This window comes from Dermacentor andersoni, chromosome 2, assembly GCF_023375885.2.
Source record: "Dermacentor andersoni chromosome 2, qqDerAnde1_hic_scaffold, whole genome shotgun sequence".
Classification (NCBI taxonomy): Eukaryota; Metazoa; Arthropoda; class Arachnida; order Ixodida; family Ixodidae; genus Dermacentor; species Dermacentor andersoni.
Window position 1 is genome coordinate 57520253 of NC_092815.1, and position 20633 is coordinate 57540885.

A 20633-nucleotide genomic window follows, 5' to 3' on the forward strand; every position below is an offset into this window, starting at 1 on the left:
TCAACACACTCTGCTTTCTTGGCATTTTGTCATTGCTTTTCCACCACAGCACACTCAACCGAGCACATCTTTGTTTCCCAAGAATTTGGCACAAAAGTTAGTTAGGGTGCTTAAAGTGCCAATCCTGGAACAAGTTCATCAATTCGCGAGTTTGCAGTGGAGAAAGGAAGGTAATTTTCTGTGGATGCCATATGAGAAATCGGCTGTTCAGAATGTCAAGTGGCATACTAATACTGAACTTTATTGGTACTGCTTATAGTACTTTATGGAACTTTATCGGTACTGTTTACTGTGTAAAAGCTGAAGCTGTAATAGCATTAAATGCCAAGTGTTGTGGTGTGACTGAAAAAGCACTGGTATTGCATTTTTCACACGTCAGAATGGACTTTGCGTTTGCAGTATGATGAATAAGGTGCAACTAATGAATGTCATGTCTCAGTTGTTTTGATTATGCATGTGGCATGGACAACTTGAAGCAAGCATGCTTATGTATTGTCTTGAGAACCTGACCTGATGAGATGCATTAATTCATGGCTGCAAGAAATTGAAACATCCCTGTTACCCATCTATGACAAGCAGAGCAGGAAACATTCAGGAAGAATCTAGATAGCAAACAGTTTCAGCACCTCGTAGTCATTTGCATGCGGGTGTGATATGGAAATCGAAGGGGCAGTCAACCACTTGCCATTCCACTGCCTTGTCACTGTAACCAAGCACACTTATACTGTTTGGCATCTTCAGTTCGCTGCTCTTACGTTGTCTGGTCACTTAATCCCAGACGCTGATAGAAGCTTTTGGGGTTTTCTTTTCTTGTCATGTTTGACAAGACAGCAAAATTGTCATAGGCTCTTCAGTTGATCTTCTTTCCTCATGGTCGCATGAGCTGAGGTGACGGGTATGGAGTACCTTTCATTCTTCAACCTCTGTGCTAGAAAGTGAAGTTTCCTCCTCTGTCAATTCTTGTTTAGGCTGTTTTAATGCGATAGCGTTAAGGGCCCCGTGTCGCAAGAAATCTGGTGTTGGCGTATAGCACCGATCGTATTGTGAGGGGAAAAATCGTTGCAAACCACGCAGGCCCTCCGCATGGCGCATAGATGTTACTGAACTAATTGCATTTCTCAAAGTAAAATGGGTCGGAAAATCGTAAGGCATGACTTGCACAACCTACAGACATGGATAGCGTCGGATTGTAGTTTGAATATAAGAGCAAACATAATTCTGTTACGTGGAAACTCAAGCACAAACCCGTTTTTCAGCGTTTCTACCATTCATAGAGCGGCACGCCCTGCTTGGTTCCTTGTAGCAATGCCATCCAGATGGTGCTCGCATTCGTGGCAGTGTTGCACGGAGGTGAAGGTGGAGAAAAAAAAGCTGCAGTTGCCAGGGAGCGTTCAGGGATCTTTGAATGCTATCGCGTTCCACACTTAAAGGCGAAGCTTAAGCATCCTCCAAATTTATCCGGACCCATGATATTGCAATGCGGCAGATTTGTCCTTGAATTGGTTACTTTGTGGGCACAGTTCTTGGTGAAAAAGTTTCACCTGCTGTGCAATGCAGGTACTTTACATTCAGCTACATTTACTGTCCAAGTCCAAGCACCGATTGAATGAGCAACCTGATCTGGTGATGTTTGAAATTGTTTTCGTGCAGGTACAAGAAGCAGAGACGGGAAGAATTGGCGAGGCACTACATGACAAAAACAGCTGCATCTGAAGAGAACACGGCTGCTACAGCTACGAAAGTTAAAGCTGCAACAAAAAGTGCCGACGCAGAAAGCCACATTGGCAAGGGATCTGCCCCAGAAAGAAAGAACGTCGCACCAAGCGTTCGAATGACCAGGACGTCTCGGTAAGCTTTCTGTGAGATTGGCATGACATTAAGTGCTGGGTTTCTGGCTACTTCAGTGTGGCCTACACTGGTGTTTACCATGTTAGTTAGAAATAATAGTGTAAAAAGTGGAAGCATGTGGCTTACGTGCTAGTCGCTTGCTCTTGCTTTCGCAATATCGTGGCGCTGCATCATCACAAGCAGCTGGATCCACCGCTTTTGGCCGATTTCATGACTGCAAGAGCATTCTCAGTTGCAAATAATTGCTAATTTGTGAGTTGAACAAATGAAATGTGTACATGTCTGCAATCTCAAAAGGACAGAGAAATAGTTTCTTCTTTGTACTGCTGGTCTACACAAAATTACGCGTAGCTGCGCCTGCTGTGCATGGCTTTCGAGATTGGAGCGGCGTGCTGCATAGCATGCCATATTTACTCGCGTAACAATCGCACTCGCGTAATGATCGCGCCACCTGAATTTTGTCGTCAAAATTAGATTTTTTTCTTTCCCATGTAATGATCGCACCCTGAACTTGTCGCAGCGATATGTGGTGTGCCAAGTCTAGCTAATGACGGTCGCGCTTACCATCTGTCGAATGCTACGCGAACAACTCTTGAATACATACCAAGTGGTTTGCACGCACCCAACATTCTTCAGCAGATGGCCCATTTCATTCCTTTCATCACTTTCCGCACTTCCATGAAAAAAAAAGCTACAACCAAACTTGCCTTGGCTTTATTATTTGTAGGCTTCATAATGGTTTTGGTCAACAACAGCAACAACATAAAGGGCCCGCGTAATAATCGCACCCCTGAATTTGCGTCGAATTTTTTTGACAATGAAGTGTGATCATAATGCGAGTAAATATGGCACTCTATGACAGATGCCATGGACTGCTGCAACACTAAACTTTGGGCAGGGCTTTGCCCTCTTGGCTTCACCACTGTGTAGCTTTCAGCGTGCTAGTGGAAATGAAGAGAGAAAGCCAGGCATTGATGCAAGTTCTCCTCATATAGTTGGATATTAAAAATTTTTGCAGCATGAGATTTGCGATACGTCTTTTAATAGTGAGACCGTTCATGGACCCTTTAAGACATAGCGAGCACGTGGGGGCGGCCATATATATATGCAGCAGAGTGGACTTGCTTTCTCTATTGGGCTGCTACTAGCATTGATTGGCACACACTAAATAGTATAACCTATTGAAACAGTGTGCACAAAACTTGGAGGTTACAACAAAAGGCCAGAGAAAAATGCTGACTGCGAGGTTTTCGTTTTTTTTTTTCATGAAGGCGAATGAATATATATGAACACCACTGACACTCTAGAAATGGTGAAACTGAACTGACCTTTCACACAACTTTTTTAACTCTGCAAAACTGAAGAGTGCTTGACGGTCATTGTTCTTATCGTCCATGTTTTGTTCATAGAGGTAGGTAGCCAAACGAGTTGGCCGAACATGTGATTGTCACGTCGGAGCTTGCAGTAGGTTTTAGTGGTCCCCTCTCTCCAAGTAGAGCTATGACGTGGTGTAATGAACAAATGCGCATTGATCAAAAACTACCGGGAGCCAAACTTTCTTGGTCAATCCACTGAGTCTTGAAGGTCATGCGTTGAGCCGACACTTCAAAGGGGAAAATGCACAAGGGACGGCTTCAAGGAGAGTTGGCATGCTAAGGCTGGCTATGTGATGTAATGCTCTCTACTAATTTATTTCCTTCAACATGCTTTCCTTTGCATTTCTCTCCGGCGGAAGTTTACAATGCACTTCCGCTGTGTGGTCTTGTTTGTGCCGTTTATTCTGTAGATCTGTATTCCTCATGCTTGTGCGACATGATGCTTGCTCAAGGAAACTGTTGATCACAAATAAGCCTCTGATAATGTTTGGTTGCACGTTGTTTAGCATAGTCGTCTAAGGTGCTGCTTGATAAATACTGTGTAATAAACGCATACACATATGTTGTAATTAGTGGGGACCTTCTTTGCAACCCTGCACAATTGCCATGATTGGGAGAGCAGAGCTCGTGGTTCTAATTTAAACGGCTTTCACATGATTTAGCGGACAGTTATGCAGAAGAGAGATTGCACATTGGGGGGGGGGGGGGTAGTAAAGAAACCTCTACACTACACTTTCAGTTATTTTCGCACATCCTGTAGGGTGTAGTCTTCCTTGCACATTCTTGTTCTGTAACTTTTTTTTTTCTTGCTCGCTTAAGCATGGTGGAAGAACAGACGTCTCATGCAAGTTGAAATTGTAAAAGTGGCTTTTTACTACGATATTCTTGCAGGGAAAGCCATTCTATAAAAATAATGAAATTGCATTGATGAGCATAACTATTGGGCGAGTTGGTCTAGGTTCATGATCTGACCACAGCATTATGCACTGAAGTGCAGGAATAAGTGTTAGTGGAAAGATGCACAAACACAAGCGCTATTGTATGTGTGCTTGTCATGCTCTTCTGGTGCAGCTGTTGTGTTTGTGCATCTTTTTGCAAACCACTTCTTCCCACACTTCGGTGCTTTGCATTGCATTCAGGCCGTGTACAGCTATAGTTCTATCCCAAACGCTACATTGATGCGTATAAAGCCAGCTCCACTATACTTATGGACTATTTAAATTATATTGCGGCCACATGGTACATGGACCTCAAGTTTGAGACTGCGCCACTATTGAGTATTGCTGCTACAAATCTACTTCCTGCCTGCACCAAGGTCTACCATTGCAACTCAATTCGAAAAAATCCCATGGAAGCCGGTGACGTCGGTAGACAACAGAGCATTGTCAGGATTGGGGGCTCAATCCCATCGCTCGAGATCCGTTGCCAAGATTGGAGTCCAGCATGAATTCGAAGGTAGCTGGCCCATGCCGTCGTCCAACTTATCCACGCTGAAGACGTTGATGAAGGGAAGAACTGCTTCTCAACGAGAACGAGGAAAATGGGTTTATTTACAGTATTTAAATCAGTCTAACATGACTGCTTGAGAAAAGTGCATCAGTCTAACATGACTGCTTAAGAAAAAGAGTGTCAGTCCAACATGACTGCTCAAGAGAAAGTGTGTCGAGCATCCGCACAACAGCAGTTTTTAAACACTCGGTCCGTCGGCGATACAAGGTGGCGAATGTTCGTTTCGTCATCGCAAAACTAGCCGCCTCCCGCGAAACAAGGTGACGCGAGCGTTCGTTTACTCATTGTAAATTCGCCGCCGCCCCGAAGAACAGTTTACGCACACAAAGGCACACACATTCCGAGGTCTGGAGCAGACGTCAGAGGGGCGCCGTTCCGCTGAACAGTTTACGCACACATAGGCACACACCTTCCGATGTCTGGCGCCGACGTCAGAGGGGCGCCGTTCCGGGTACCTCGGAGACATTCTGGGTAGCTCGTTGTCCTGCGTGCCGGCCGGCGCATGGGAAGTGACATAAAACGGCTTTCCCGCGGCAGCTTGCTCACGCGTAGCAAATCAGGTTCGTGCTGGGGACCTCGGGCACACTAGTTTGTCCGTCGAACCCGTTTCGTCACAACGGCGATGGGGCTGGTGGATGGAGGCGGTTTTCAGCACAAAGCCCGCTTCTTCGAACGCAGCCTAGCTGCAGCGACGGAGAGTGGGGGATGCGCGTCTTGTCCCCCAGTCGTAATTGGGTGGCAATTTTGCCTTGCAGCTCGCCATTCTTAACAGCATGTGAAATCAACTTTCCTATGGCTTGATTTTGCATGTGTCAAAGTAAAATGCGATGGCGTAATGTGTGGTTTCAATGCTGTGCCTTATTTCCACAAAGGCTTGCAGATCCTAGATGTGCAGCGGCTAACAGGCTGTGGTTTTACTACTTGACACTCGTGTAATGGCAGCTATTAGCTTTTCCACAAATGTTCCCATCTGCAACTGTGACTGCAGTTTAACCTCAATTTAACAAACCCTGGTGTAACAAAATCTGCTTTGTAACAATGTTTTCTTAGCTTGACCAGTTCCATTTTGTGCATGTACTTGCAATTGAGTGCAATTTCGCTCTGCTGTTCAGGTTTAATGAAATCCTTGTGGATTGGATGCACGTACTATCGTGCACTATGAGTTGCTACATAACAGCCCGTTTCTGAAAGGGTTTCGAGACTGTATGGCAACGGCCACACGAAAAAATTGAAACTAAACGACATTTCAATTATACTTCTAGCATCTTGTTTACAAGGCTGTAATTTTTCTTGGCGAGACAAAAAGGGGCAAGTTGAGTGCTACGATGCCTGGAGATTCTTTGTAAAGCACAATTGAAAACCAACAGAAAATCATTTGCACACTACCTTCCACGTGCAAATGTTGACAGTTGATTTCAAGAGACTTGAAGCATCATATCTCTGAATTTACTGTACTAGTATCAAAATCACGTAGCTCGCTTCATGCACCCAAACGCATGACTGGCCAGTCAAAACAGGAACTGATGGAGAGATTGAGTGCCTCAGCAATGACTGAACTAACACATGTGCAGTGTTCTCATTGTTATCACTAATAGATATCGCATCAGGGTTAACCTGTTTTCTTGAATCTCTACAGCATTGTAGACGAATGAATAAATGAATGAGCCATTTATTTCAAAACGGGATGGCTTATGGGCCTAAAATTGGCAGTCAAGCATTGGTGGGCTGTGACAGTCACTCACATGTACACATAACATTGTCTGATGGCAACTGCTAGCACAAGGTGCAGTCTGTGACCAGAGTTTGCGCTTGACTCTATTTCTGACACATTAAAAAAAAAGCTTTTCTTGCTGGAAAATTGTGAGTATTGTACACAGTACCACATATACCTGTAAATTCCACGTCTTCATTCCACATTCTCCATTTTTATCTTTAGTGCAACAGGAAGTCGAAGTCAACTGCAGCAACATCTTTGTCATTTGTCTACGTCTGATACGTTTCTTGACTCATTTTCTCCAGGAACTAGGCCTCGCATGCCTGGTTCAGATCAAGTTCCCTGTCGTGAAACGAAGAAGGCAGTGCAACAAACAGAGTTCACTAGCTAGACCGCATAGGAACGCGTAGAGTTATCAAAGTGCATCCACTGTGATGCCTTGTAGAAATTTGTCCCCATATGCAAATTTCAACAATGAGAGGACACACAGTGAGTGTAGGTGTTGCAATTTGATCTTGAGATGCCCTCATCATTATTACATGAGCAGGTAATTTTTTTTTTGAAAGGCGTGCACAATGCTGTAAGTGCAGGAAGAAGAAAATTTGGAGTACGCTTAAGCTTCGCCTTTAAGAGTGGAACGCGATAGCATTCAATGATCCCAGAGTGCTTCTCGCGCTTCCCGGCAACTGCAGCTTATGTAACCGTAATGTTTATTGGGAAAGGCTGGTAGTGAACACTATGCACAAAGGCAAGCTTTGTGGTTCTTTTTTTTGATGGTGTGCAAGGAACCGAGGGGGCCGCGCCACTCCTACCAAGACAGACCTCAAACGGCTGCTGGAAAACACTATCTCGTTAAAAGGGGTTTGTGTTTGAGTTTCTGCATAACAGAATTGATTTCTCGTATATTCAAATTACAGTCAGACCCTATCATGTCTGTAGCTTGTGTGTAAGTCGTACCTTCCAATTTTTCAACGTATTTTGCCTTGAAAAATTCAAGTAAAGTGGTTCAGTAACTTCCATGTGCCACGTGGAGGGCATGCATGGTTGGGTATGCGTGGTTCGAAATCCTTTTTTACGGAGCGATGTCCAATGCTGTCAACTGACGCCGGCTTTTCTGCGACACGGGGCCCTTAACGCTATCGTGTTAAAAAGTGGTTTATATGTCAACATTAAAGCATGTGCCTCCATGCTGAACATTTTGCCCGTTAGCTTTATCTGTATACATTTATGGTGCAGTAAACTCCACAGCTGCAAGACGAAGTGACTAGACTTAGACTAGAACTGCAAATTGACCACATATGCAACACTCTGAAAAAAAACTGCAAGTTCGCGATGCACACTATTATGTACAGCATCTGAAAAGGTTAAAGAAATTGTATTTAGCTAAGTTTTGACTGCAACTGCAGTCTCTTAATTCAGATTTCGACACTAGTTCACTGCTCATTTATTTTTGAATGACTAGCTGCAACACAGGTCATTTTTATGCGGTAAACATCGGATTCGTGCTTGTGCATTTAAAATTAAGTTTCTGTTGCATTGTGTCATTGTGCAGCTTTGTCTGCTTTGAATAATACCTTTGATCAGGATTCTTGCTGTGTTCTTTCGTTGAATTTTGTGTTGGAAGGTTTGTCGCCTGTCAACTCCTTTTCTATTTTGCAGTCTTCGTGCGCTCTCCCATGCTGCCAATACACAGGGTGCTTCAGGTAGGATAACTACTTCATACCCCCCCCCCCCCCCTTTTCGGTTTTGAAGCAGTGCAGATGCAAGATGCTTAGTATGTATATTTAATGTTGTATTTGTAGAAAGAATTCCCTGTGGTGGCTTGCTTTTCATTAAATGTTCAGTGGGTGCGGCTGCTGCTGTATCCTTCATTGATGGCTTGTGGCGATACATGCAGTCTTGCGTGACATGACATTGAGCAGTACAGCTAGTTGGTCGAGTTAGTTGGGCATTGTAAGCATGTAAATGTGCTTAACGGAAGTGGAGAAAAGCACTAAGTGCATTCTGTCCTTTTTTTTTTCTTCATCCACGTCTGTTAAAGTGCCCCTAAACAACCGCTAATATTACACATTTAAAATGCCTGCATTGCCTAGAAAATGCATGACCATCATCCTTGGCTTGGCGAATGTGGCAGCACTTCACTCCACAGTTTCACGCCACACACTTCACGTCACAGATTCAGAAAACAATCCTGTGCTCCTCTCCTTTACGGTGACGATTTCAACAGTGGTTAACGTTGTCGATTAGTTAGTCAAAAAGGGACAACAGCATCACCATGACGAGAGCAGACTGTTTCGAGAAAGAAGGGGGCTCGCTCATTGTAGGCCACTGAGCGAGTGGCCCATTCAATCCATTCCATTCAATCAGCTTCACGTGGAGGGTGATTGTGGGTGGAAAATGGAAGCTTTCTTGTGTGCTGACACGACCCATAGCTTTTGCAGCACTGAATAGTTTGGTGAGAGTATGCGGCAAGGGGAACTGAGTGCAAGAAACAGTGGCAGCCAAGTACTCGTTCATCAAATGCCTGTAACTGTGCCATTAGGCACCATTACAAAAGTTCTTGCTATGTTTTCATACTTGAATAGTGCACATGTTCTATTGTGCAACTAATTTTTGAGCTCGGGGTGGTTTAGGGACTCCTTAAGTGAATTTACACTTGCAAAACATTAAGGCTGTGCATGGCTGTACCAGTGGACATCTTTTGACATTAATTACTGCTACCCAACTTGCAACTATGTATTGTTAGACACTGACAGGAAGTGGGCTTTGTCTTCCCAGAAGTTTTCATCACATGCTACTTCTTGGGAAGCCAGTTGTCATGAACTGAAAAGTGCTTCAAAGAGACAGCTAAGTGTATGCACGTTAAGTTATTCTAATTCTTTCTGCTTAAAAGTAGTTGCTGTGTAGCGACTCTACGAGGCTTCAGTTCCTTGAACATGCAACAAATATACATTCTTTTCATGTGATGAATTAAAAATGCATGTTGACCAGAACTCCCAACACATTCTGAAAGTTGGGAGTTGTGGTCATGTGATATCGGTGACCTGCAGGCCGGTGCAGTGGTCGACAGTGCCTTGTGATGGTCTTGCCGATGGCTTTAGGTGATGAGATAATGGAGAAAAGGTGTGACGAGTGCACATTTTGAGAAAAGTGATAGCAGTAGACCTGTGTCGAATGTTCAGAATGAAAGAGCAATGAATAACTTGTGGTGCCCCCAACTTTTGACAATATAGCTATTCTGTGGCTTTCGACCACTGTACCTCAACAATGAGGCTGACTGATCCCCATGTCAGTGCTTTGTGGTACCGCCATTGCACCATTAGATCAGTTTTTGTGATGTAAGAAGCGTGCTCTTCAACACACACTACCCCAAGAGGCTGCACTGCTCTTGATGCACGTTCTGAGCAGGTCACATTAAAGGGAATATAAATAATTTGTAGTGTGTTTGAAAAATTTTGGCACCATACTGTCATGTCATCAGCAGCTGTCTAAATAAAGCACAAAAAGTAAAAGGCAAGATTCAAAATTATCAAATAAAGATATCAAAGTGTTGCCTTCACTGTATTTACTTTACTGCAAGCTATCTATAGCTTGCAAGTGAATGGGCAAGTTCTTAGCCTTGGTTGAAGGTTTTTCTTTGTGGCTCCTTGTTATGCATTGGGAATGAATTCAAAGCTTGCATGCGTGCACTTGACCCCTTTGGTGACCCCATAGTGATGCCTTTACTGGCAGCATCTGTCTCTGCAGTGCTTATGGGACAGTGAATGTAGTGAATGTGTGTCGTCCTGTCGAAATGTCGATTCTAATGCGCAACTTTTTTTTTTTCCTGAAGAAAATTAAGCCTTAAACTGCGTTTGGATGCTTTGTTGCATAACACGTTAGTATTTCGGCGCAGCTAACTTTAGGAAACTGGGCACAACTGTGCAAAACATATTAGACCCTTGCCTATTTTGTTTGCTAAAAGATTGGGTGTATGTTAGACTTCCTTGTTTGGCCATGCTAATGTTATCTCTACCTTAGTTTTCTACTTTGGCCATATAGAAAGTGTGGGTGCATTCGACTCAGCGGCATGTCAGAATCGGGCAAATACTTCCAAATGAGTTTGCAGTTTGCTTAACTTTTTTCTGCGCCTTGTTCAATTCAACTTGCTGGATAATTCATTAAATTTAGTCAGTTCTGTCAGGGTTGAATTAATGGTCGTCGACTGTATACGATTGCATCCAGGCTTTTTCTTGTCAAGAAGTAGTCTTTCACTGTCCACAATACTATTGCAGCCGAACAACCATCAAAGCCAGAACTGCCACATCGTGGGGAGCGTCAAAGTTTGAGGCCCCTGGACCTGAATGACAACATCCCAGCAAGGGTAAGGGAAGGATCGCATCTGGGTTGTTTCATTGTGTACAAAAACGGTGCAAACTGACTGGAATTCTGATTACATCCACGCTGCAGGTCATATTATCATTCTTGCTGTTGAATTAGTCATTTTGCTCCGTAAATATTGGTGTGCAATTTTTGCTTGATGCATTACTTAAAGGGACCCTGAAACGATTTTGTACAAACATACTGAGTTACCAATCATTAATTGATGCATCTAAGTGCTCCGTGTAATGCGTGTAATTTATAAGTTTTAAAAATGTATATCACTGCTGATCGCAGCACACTGCTCGGCTGAATTTTCAGCCGTGCCTACTCACTTGATGTAAATTGCCCTAATGACTTCAGTAGAACGAGCTATCTGATTGGCTGCCCAGGGTGCGTCATCGATAATTTTTCCAACTTAATGGTGAACAAATGTTTGTAATAGTTGGAATGTTAGTTAATTTGCTTCTATAAAAAGAAAGAAAGAGAAAGAAAATGTGCAAGAACAATTTCTCAGTACACTTACTTTAAGCACTTCCGGCACATAGCAAGTGTCGTCTGCTTGTGTTACAACATGCTCTGTCTTGACAAGAGCTCCGCGGTCAATGTCTGTCTGTTTTTTTTCTCGTGAACACCATGAATCGCTTTTGTTGTGTTGTGGGCTGCAAACGTAGCCACTGGCAATATGTCAAGCTGCAACATCGTGTCCCTCTGCAAGGCAGCAGACGAACGGAGTGGCTGCAGCGCATCGAACTATCGCTATTCGATCGGTGCCAGGATTTTCACGTTTGCGGCCACCACTTTACACCAGAGGATTACTACCACAATAGCATTTCGCGAGTCTGGTATTCGGGTAAACACAAGCGAGGGGACAGGGCCTGGCCGCTTGACCATGCCGCTTCACGGGATGGGCAGAAGTGCAAACGTGAATGATCTGCACGGTGCAGCCACCTGGTGGCACAGAGCTCAACCAAACACAGTAGCGGTAACGAAGTGTATTCTTTGTTGCTGGCACAAATTTTTTCCAGGAGCATAATTATTAACATGCTGTTTTTTGTAAATGTTTAAAGTGTTTTCCACTTGGTTAGAGCAATATTAGCTCTTTGTTTGGCTGGTTAAGCTCTGCGCCAACAGGTAGCTGGACCATGCAGACTGATCAGGCTGCTTACGTACGTCTACGCTAACGTTGCTTCATCGGCTGGAGTTTATGCCTCCACCCATATGTCAAAACACCCAGCTCGCCTGTGGTTACCGGAGTTCCAGACACGTTTGGCGCTGCGACAGAATGCTCCCAACGTACGCTGCTTCGATAGCTCTCGCTTGGGGTCGACTGCCAAGCAGCTGCCAGAGAGGTTGGAGAGGCTTTGTTCGCTCACTCCTAAGAACCGAAAGTAGATTACACGACATGCCATTGTGACACAGAGCCAGTGAAGGTGGAACTTAGCCCCGATCACTCGGTGAACGAGTTGAGGAAAAAATGCATGGCTATGGAGGAGGGTAACTTGTAATCATCCACAGCTCTCTTAATATCGGACGCTTCACACAAATTGTGGTGCGAATGATTAACTTTAGCTGTACCTTGCACGTCTACAAAATTTGTCGGAATCGTTTCAGGGGCCCTCTAAAGCAAATACTTCATATGGGTGTACGTTGTCCAGAGTTACCTAAACACTTTTGATTTGTACGTTTGGTTTGCACATCAGTCTACTGAGGAAAATTTACTGCAGTGTAGTAAAAGGATATTCTGATGCTCAGCTGTGAGTTACTGTCAAATTGCATGCTAGCCTGATGTTTTCCATAGAATTAAAGCAGCACGAAACGGAACACAGAAGAAAGGAGTACACATATATTCACCAGGAGCTGCCTGTAGACACTCTCCCCCCCCTCCCCCCCGTTCCATCTCCATGCAGTTTTGATCCCAAGGTCTTCACTCTTTCTTTTCATGTTAACTGTTTAGCTTTAATTATATTCCTTGCATATAATCTTAGGCCAGTGCTTTGGTGTGCAGGCTCAAGTTTTCTCTGGTAGCAGCAGAGCAGAGAACAAAGTTGTGGCTGGGTCTTCCAAACCAACTGCTGAAAAGAGCCCCATCAAGCGGAAACCACCGGCAGCTGTGAGGCACTCCCCTTCACGAGGCTCAATGGGTAAGTAGACCTCAAAAAGCAGGCACCTTACTACTTCAGAGTTGGCAAGTTTTGTTCTGCATCAACTTCTGTATTTGACAAAATTGCAAAGCTGCTTTTATTGCTTTTGTGTGTATGCGTGCATGAATGTGCAAGAGACCCTCACTGCAAACACTCTGTTGTGCTTAGGCCACTTACTCGTTCATTATTATGATTAAAGTTCTTCGACTTTCTCTCGGAGACCAACTTAACATGGCACTGTTTCTTTTACTCCTGTGCATTCCTTCCACATATTCATAGGAAAGAGGTCCTGAACCACCCCTCAGGCGTGGTGAAAAAAAGAGTCCGTGGATAGCCTACACTGCTGTGAACATTGTGGCTAAGTTTTGTAGTTGTGCGTCACACATGGAGCTCGCAAACAGAGCGCAAGGCCACCTTTCTCTCAAACACTTTTCAACAGAAGCCTGCTCCTCACTCTTTTCTGGATGCTTAATTTTGTTATATAGTGGATTCCCATACGTGGCTGCCATTGGCCAATAGCTGACATCAATTGAGGGTGTTTGGGCAGCGTGCATCTTCCTACTGTTACTGTGTATATTTATTTTTGAAGTTTACTAAACAGGTTGAAGTAAGCAAAAATTTCGTTCCGAATTTCGATAATCGCACATCTCCGAAGAAGCAGACTCTCGTGTGCATACGCTTGGCCGCGGCCGCCCACGTAGGCAATAAACTTTGGCCACCCTGCTTATTGGTGTTGTAGTTGTTGGGTCTTGCTAATTTCGGCTAGTAGTTCTGAATGCTGAACTAGCCTTGCACCTTGCAAAACTTCAGCTTGGGCCACACGCACGCTTGCCGGCACATCCTCACTCTTGGCCGCTCCTGGTTACACTTCCGCAGACTTATTGATAGTGCTTCAAAATGTGTTGGATGTGGCTATTATCTGTCAGTCACGCTGATGAAAGACAAAGGTGGTCTGCACCACGTAGCACGGAGCACATGAACATATGAGCGCAAGCACGTACTCAAGCCCTGATGTAATAGTTTTGCAGAAACCTGCAAGGTGGCGATAAGTAATAGAGAAAACGAGACATCCACCCAATGGTAGCATTTGCTACATGCATTTGCATGGGTTCCTCAAAAAGAAAGCTCTCAGTTGAAAAATTTGTCCTGGTCCGGGACTCGAACCTGAGACCACCGCCTTTCCGGGGCAGCCGGTCTACCATTTGAGCTAACCAGGTGGCTAGCAGATGGTAGGGCGGAGGCGAACTTATCAACAACTCCAAGCAAAGGCAAGAGTTTGATCTAATAGTTCTGCTGAAACCCGCAAGGTGGAGAGAAGTAATTAATAAAGTGAAAATGAAACATAAGCGCTGTTGTGTACAAAGCAAACACAGTGCACTACAATTGCATGTGGCTGCATTATGCTACGTAGCATAGATACTGCGGCTGCCGTTGGGTGCTGCGATGAGTCCATTGGCTAAGCACTGTGGCTCGCTGAGCACAACCACATTTGGCTTATGTTTGGAACGTCGTAGGTGCCAAAATCTGAAGTAGTGGTCTCTACGTTAACATCCAAAATCAAGTTTGGACTGTATGCCACGGTGACCTTCAGTAGGTGGAGCGTTGTGTGCATGCCCCGCTCCACCATAGCCTTTGCAGTGCAAGGCATTGAAGGAGCAGAAACATCGTAAAAGGTGTGTTTGATTGCCAATAACTCTGCTTCTGCTGAATGGATTGAAGTACTATCTGCGGTAATGTATGTCTGAAATAGCCTACTTTAACTCCAACTGCATTTCTCCATTTCAATAAAAAGTGGTTCAGGGCCCCTTTAAAGTGGGTGTGGTTATTCCACTTTTATAGATGGTAAATGGCTCTCTCCTTGTCATTGCTGCTGGGAAGCCATTCTAGCACAAATAAGATGAACAGATGACGGCGTAGCATGGACAACACCCGTAGTGTCCTGCCTTCCTATCTTTGCATAACTGCCAATGATCCTTAATTTTCTTTGAAGTTTACGAATTTAGGATGTTTTTAACGGTTTTGCGAATGTTGTGTCAAGTTTTACAAAAAATAAAATCTGTTTGTGAGCAAATTTTGCTAGTTAGTGCCCAAGCTATTGGAACTCTTCCGATCGTGCAAGAGGGGCGCTTGCTTGGAGCAAGTTAACACCGATTTCACCTGCTTCAGAAAATTGTCTGTACAAACGCCAAAGTCACTAAGATGTAAAAACATTGGGTTGCTTGTTCACTTTCCCACGGAATGCCTTCCTCGATTTGTTCATTGTGGCATGCTCACCGACGTGAGCACTTGTCATCGATGCCGAAGGTGCCGTCGGATGCTTGCCATGATTCTAGGCATACACAACAACCTTGTGCTTTAGTGCAACTTTGTATGCCGTAAAATGCTTCCTCTCCATTGCTACTCTCATGAGCTGACAGATGAGCCGAAGGAGCTGGCAGCAAAAACTGAGTGCGCAAAGACAAGATAAGGCTGGCGACTTGCGTGCTGCCACGGGGAGGAGCCTGTCGTGGCTGTGCCCTGGATGTAGGAAGTCAAAGTGCAGCTCTCTATTTAGTTGCGGTGTGTAAAAAATTGCTGAGTCATGTGTGCCATTTGATCACGCCAACGTGATTGCATCTTGGTTGGAATTTCTCTCCCCCAAATTTTGGGTGGCCAAGTTGAGGGTGCAGTCCACACATGGGTGTGACCATAGATTGTACGTTATTTTTATAGTGGGGCTGTATATGTCTACCTTCCCACACATTTTTTAGTGTCTGTGCCTCAAAACTCCCACGCCCTCTATGATGAGGCAAAGCAAGCCAGTAAGGCATGTGCTGACACCTGGCATAGCAAGAGGAAAGCTAAGAAACTGCCGAATACATAGCTTCATACAATAATTACTGAAGGGAACTCTGGCGCAAGTGTCTACGGGAGCTGCAATCGGGCTGGTTCCGCCAGCATGGGAATTGTGGGACGTACATGGATTTGCCTAAACTTTTGTCGAAAATGACAAATTTACAAAGTCGGAGAGACGTTGAAAGCCAGAAGGACAAAATGCTGTGTAATAAATAAACATCATTAAAATCTTCTGCCAGCAGGATTCGAACACGGGACTTCTACCACAGAAGCCTGACATTAAAAGCATTACGCCACGGACGCATGCATCGTCGAGCGGCATAGGATGCCCTTATGAATTTTTTGCGAGCAAGCCAGTGTCCCGAGACGCTTGGCATGTTTCAGTTTTGACACCTCGATAGGTTGAGCTGCTATTGGTAGCGATTGCGCATGTTTGCAGGGTATTGGACGGATACGGAAGGGAAAAGCCCCAAAAAAAGTAAACTTTTACACTCAGTAATGTGCTTTGTCTCCTTTTTTTTTTACAGCTCCGCTGGTAGTGCACAAGCAGTGTGGAATGGCTGCAAAATTTTGCTTACGGTGTTCATAGTTAACTTTGCCCTTTCCTCCAGAGCGCACATTGAGCTAGTTTTTAGTGTCACTAGCTGATTTCTTCTCACGGAAATCGGGGAAGATTACTGACAAATTTTGAAAAGTAACTTTTAATTAAGGTAAACAATGTGTGAAGGGCTGCAGAGGACGTACTAAAGGTGCCAGGCCTGCTTGTTCTATTCACTGTGCCTGTACAATGTTAATAGAAGTGCATACGAAAGCGATGTATATGTAGTCGATTAACTTTCATGTTGCAGTAATTGGTAACTGTAATGAATTACATTTTTAAATAAAGTATGGACCGTATTTGCCCAAATATAACGAGTTCCTGCTTTTGAAATTTCTGGCCTCGAAATGTGCCTTGTGTTATATTTGGAATTGTGAATACATATGTAAAGGCCAAGAAAAAAACCTGAAAAAATTTTGAAAGATACTTTTTACAGCACAAAGAAAGTGAAAAAAAAAAAAAATTAAAATTTCCACGTACAGTTTTACGTGCCATTCACTGCTGTGCAGCATACAATTCTAGAAATGGCAACAAGAAAACGGCAGTGCAGTTTTCAAGTGTTCATTATATGCTTTCCTGTTTTCTTTTGAAAAGGGCGCATAACTTTCAAATGTAGCGGAATACAGGACGCCCCCTGGGTTCAGCAGGTCAAGGTGCCCATTCAGTTGCTGCTTCCTGCATAATTATTGCACCATAATTCTTTATTGCCGGTATTATGTACATCTGCTATTTTAACCGGAATTTTGATTCTCAATTCCCAAAATTTCTTGAAAAGAATAGGGCAAATCTTTTTCCTCCTGTTCAAAATTTCCAGAAATTCAGCATCCCTATTTGTGACACAAACAAATGCATTTTTCTTCCTTTTATTTTTTTCTGCCTACTCGCTGTGCGCTCCATGCTTGCTACTCCACCGAGCATGAGTGGAGAGATGGGAGTTACCACTGTGAATTTGTGCTGTCTTCTATTTTTTTATTTGTGAAACTTTGTATCTGCAAGCTGCAGTAGAAAATTAAACTAAGGCTCGACAAGCATCCTCATTTGTGCTTCCTTTCCTGTTTCTTTGCAACATCGCTTTTCGTTACGTTTGTAATGTAAATTTTTTCTTTTTTTGAGAGGCTGACAGACCTCTCGCATTATTTACGTGCAAATATGGTAATTATAATCGGTTCCATTTTTTTCTGTTTTGTTTACAAGTCTGGTATGCATCCCATATAAAGCATGTGTTCGAGGCAAGTTTTAAAAAAATTAGTGCTGTCGCATTGGTATTGTGTCAAGATTTTATGAATTTTATGGTTCACAGGCTGGCATGTCTTTTTTTTTTTTTTTGTGGAAGAAGACATTGGTCATACAACGAAGTATCACCTGACTTGCCAAACAGGTTCCTTTGAGAAGTTATTAACTCAGCTTGGCTTTTATTTGGCTGCAGCACCCTGTATATCACCCCCACCAAAGATGGTCATGCCTTTCTATGAGCGCAAAAGAAAGATTTCCGTGCAGTACATTTTTGGTGAATTCACGTGGCATTGTTTTTCACACTAGAAAACGAGCACACTCTCGTGAAAAAGGCTGATTCAGAGGGACCCAAATTGGTTTTTTTTAATGTTTTTGTACTATGTATATGTGTATTCGAAACAATTGCTTTCCACTTGTTTGTCGAATGCATGGTAAGCTTCTAGCAGCAACATTTACTACACAAAGCCAGGGGCGCCTAGCAACTCGGGGTGCTGCCTGTGTACATTGTAATGAACTGTTGCGCATAGTATTGTGGTTACAGCTGGTATCAATTTTTATTGTACACTGCCATACTGACATACTCGCAGAAAGAGAGGACTTCGGTTGCTTGAATGTATCTATCCTCTCAAGATAATTCCCAAGAGTTTCTAAATTATGCAGTTTGAGCATGCAGGGCCTTGCAAACTATTCAGTAATATGAGAAAAAAAAATTTACAGCACTTGCTTTTTGCTGGATGTTAAGCTTTCTTTGTGCTTGCACATGTGCGCTCTCTTGCTAAGTTTGCGCATGCTTTTGCCAGGTTTGGGACACATGAAAAACCTTGCCTCAGAACAGAGGTGATACCACATCTTTAAATTTGTGCAGTTATAACGTACTAGTTTTTTCTGGCTGCATCCCAGTTGGGCTGGATTTTGTACAGTCTGGCAGATGCTGTTGCTGTGCCTGGCATTGTGGGCTCTTCCACTTCGCTGCTTTTTGTTTGTTTGGGTCTGGCCATGATGCGCGCTCACTTGACACCCCGCCATGCTTCCAAAATAGCAGCGCTCCCCTGCCCTTTTGGTCCCTTCCCCCGGCTCACCCCTCCCCCTTTGACAGCCCTCGCGTTCATCCCAGCCTTGGTTGCCCTGCTTTTCGAAACTGCTTTCACGGCTAGAAGAACCCAGTTTCAAAGCCAGCAGGCAGCCACCCGCTTAGCCTCTTCATCCACCAGTTTCCTTCTGTCGGCGAGTCTCCATGCAGCGATGCTGCGTCGTACGCTGAGCCCGCGCGCAGACAGCTCTTTCGGAGTTCTGCAGAAGTGACCTAGTGTTCACCCTACTACTTGTGCTGTGTGCACAAGGTTTTGGTGTCAAACGTGTGCAAGAAAAGGAGCCTTCAAGTGTTTTCCCCGACAGGTACGGCCAGGCTTCGCACCTTTAATCCTTCCTTATTCTGGTCTCTTCATAGTCATAATTGATACCTCACTCCAACAGAAAGTGAGTACCCTAGTAGCAGATGTGGTAGAAGCAATGGTTTGTTTCCTGCAGAAGGGGCAAATTAGCCAAAAGATTCGGACAACGTCGGCATGCTACTTTGTTTGCTGGTCAAGTGTAATGTTCCATTCACTTGGTTGGGAATTCTGCTGCTTTTGTCATTTAACAATTTCCATCTTCTTATAGAAGTAGCAGAAGATGACGTCAAGTACTTTGGTACGGTCATGTTTCTATGTTGCTAAAGCTGCCTTTGACCACTCTTGTTCTTTGACCAGCTCATAACATCACTTATTGTAGGATGAACATGTCAAAATTGGTTATGATGTTTTAGCTAACGTGTCCCTCATGAGAGCTTGATTCCTGAACTTCCCTGTTATAGCCGTCCCAATGCAGTTTAGAAAAATGCCTTGGCAGCTTGCCTTTAGACTCTTGTGGTAGTTCTGAGAGTTTCCAGCTTCCTTATAGCCATCTTACCTGTTGCCATCTAGTTGGGCTCCTTACTACTGCTTGAAATAGTAAACTGTGTTGAAAACCACTTCGGAATGAGGGTTCAGTTGTGCAGCTAGTTTCATTCAAATGTCCATGTGTCTGTCTGCATGTGTGATGAATGTGTGCACTGAATGCTCGTCATTTCCTGTTCAAATTTGAGTGATCTTCAATGCTTGCAATGTGCAATGTGCAGAGCGGGCTCATGAAGATTCTAATGTTACCTGTTTGTATTGCTTTTACTTTCAGTAGCCAGATCTACTCAAAAAGCATTCATTGCATAATGCTATTTTTCTTTCCCTAATGGCTTGCTATTTTTCTTCTGTTTTTCCAGTACTTGACTTCTGTTTTACTCATTGTTAGCTGTGCTACTAGACTGGCTCTGATCAGGAATGATCAGTGAACCTGTATTACACAACTTGTCATATTGTATTAGTAGCATGACAAAGTACCAGCTGGTACAAGACGATTGTTTGCATGTAGGCCAGCTGCAGTCACGCCGACCTGGTGCTTCGGGTGATTCGAAGCCGGTGTGTGATGAGAAGCCCCCGTCTGGTCATGCTGCAGAAGACCAGGCTGAGAACATTGTTCCTCATGTGAGTGTCTCGCATTTCAAAGGGGAGTTCGACTTGCTGCTAATGCTGCACTGTGGCCATGCATTTGTCTGTCTGGTGCTGTGATGTTGGCAACCCTCACTGCTAAACTTGGGTACTAAGCAGCCTCTGCTCAAGTGCTAAGGTATGACTACATAAGTCTTTTTGCTGACAGCTTGCACAAACCTCCCTGACCCACGTGGTGTGGGACATACTGCAGGGTTTATTGCTTTTTATTGCTCGTGAATGTGAAAAGTACAGCAGGGTGCACACCTACAAGCAAGGAATTGTTATTGGTAGTTGCTGTTCATTTTACAAGGAATGGTTCATCAAAAGTTGAACTAGATTAGTTGCCATCAAGTGCCCTCAATGAGATCTGCTGTAATGTCTTTTGTGCAAGGTGTGTGCATGTTGCATATGCACTCACCTGTTGGTTTTCTTTTTCTTTTTTTTTCATCACAGTCA

General features: G+C 43.9%; 1 protein-coding gene across 2 annotated transcripts in view; it reads left to right on the forward strand.

Moving 5' to 3' along the window:
* Positions 1 to 20633, forward strand: part of LOC126542256 (uncharacterized) — a 178656-nt gene that overhangs the window by 11072 nt on the left and 146951 nt on the right. For both annotated transcript variants that reach the window (XM_055077125.2, XM_050189242.3), the window contains exons 4-8: positions 1651 to 1848; positions 8107 to 8150; positions 10722 to 10810; positions 12815 to 12950; positions 20059 to 20171. In XM_055077125.2, coding sequence (XP_054933100.2) covers positions 1651 to 1848; positions 8107 to 8150; positions 10722 to 10810; positions 12815 to 12950; positions 20059 to 20171 — 580 coding nt within the window. The remainder of the gene's footprint in view (positions 1 to 1650; positions 1849 to 8106; positions 8151 to 10721; positions 10811 to 12814; positions 12951 to 20058; positions 20172 to 20633) is intronic.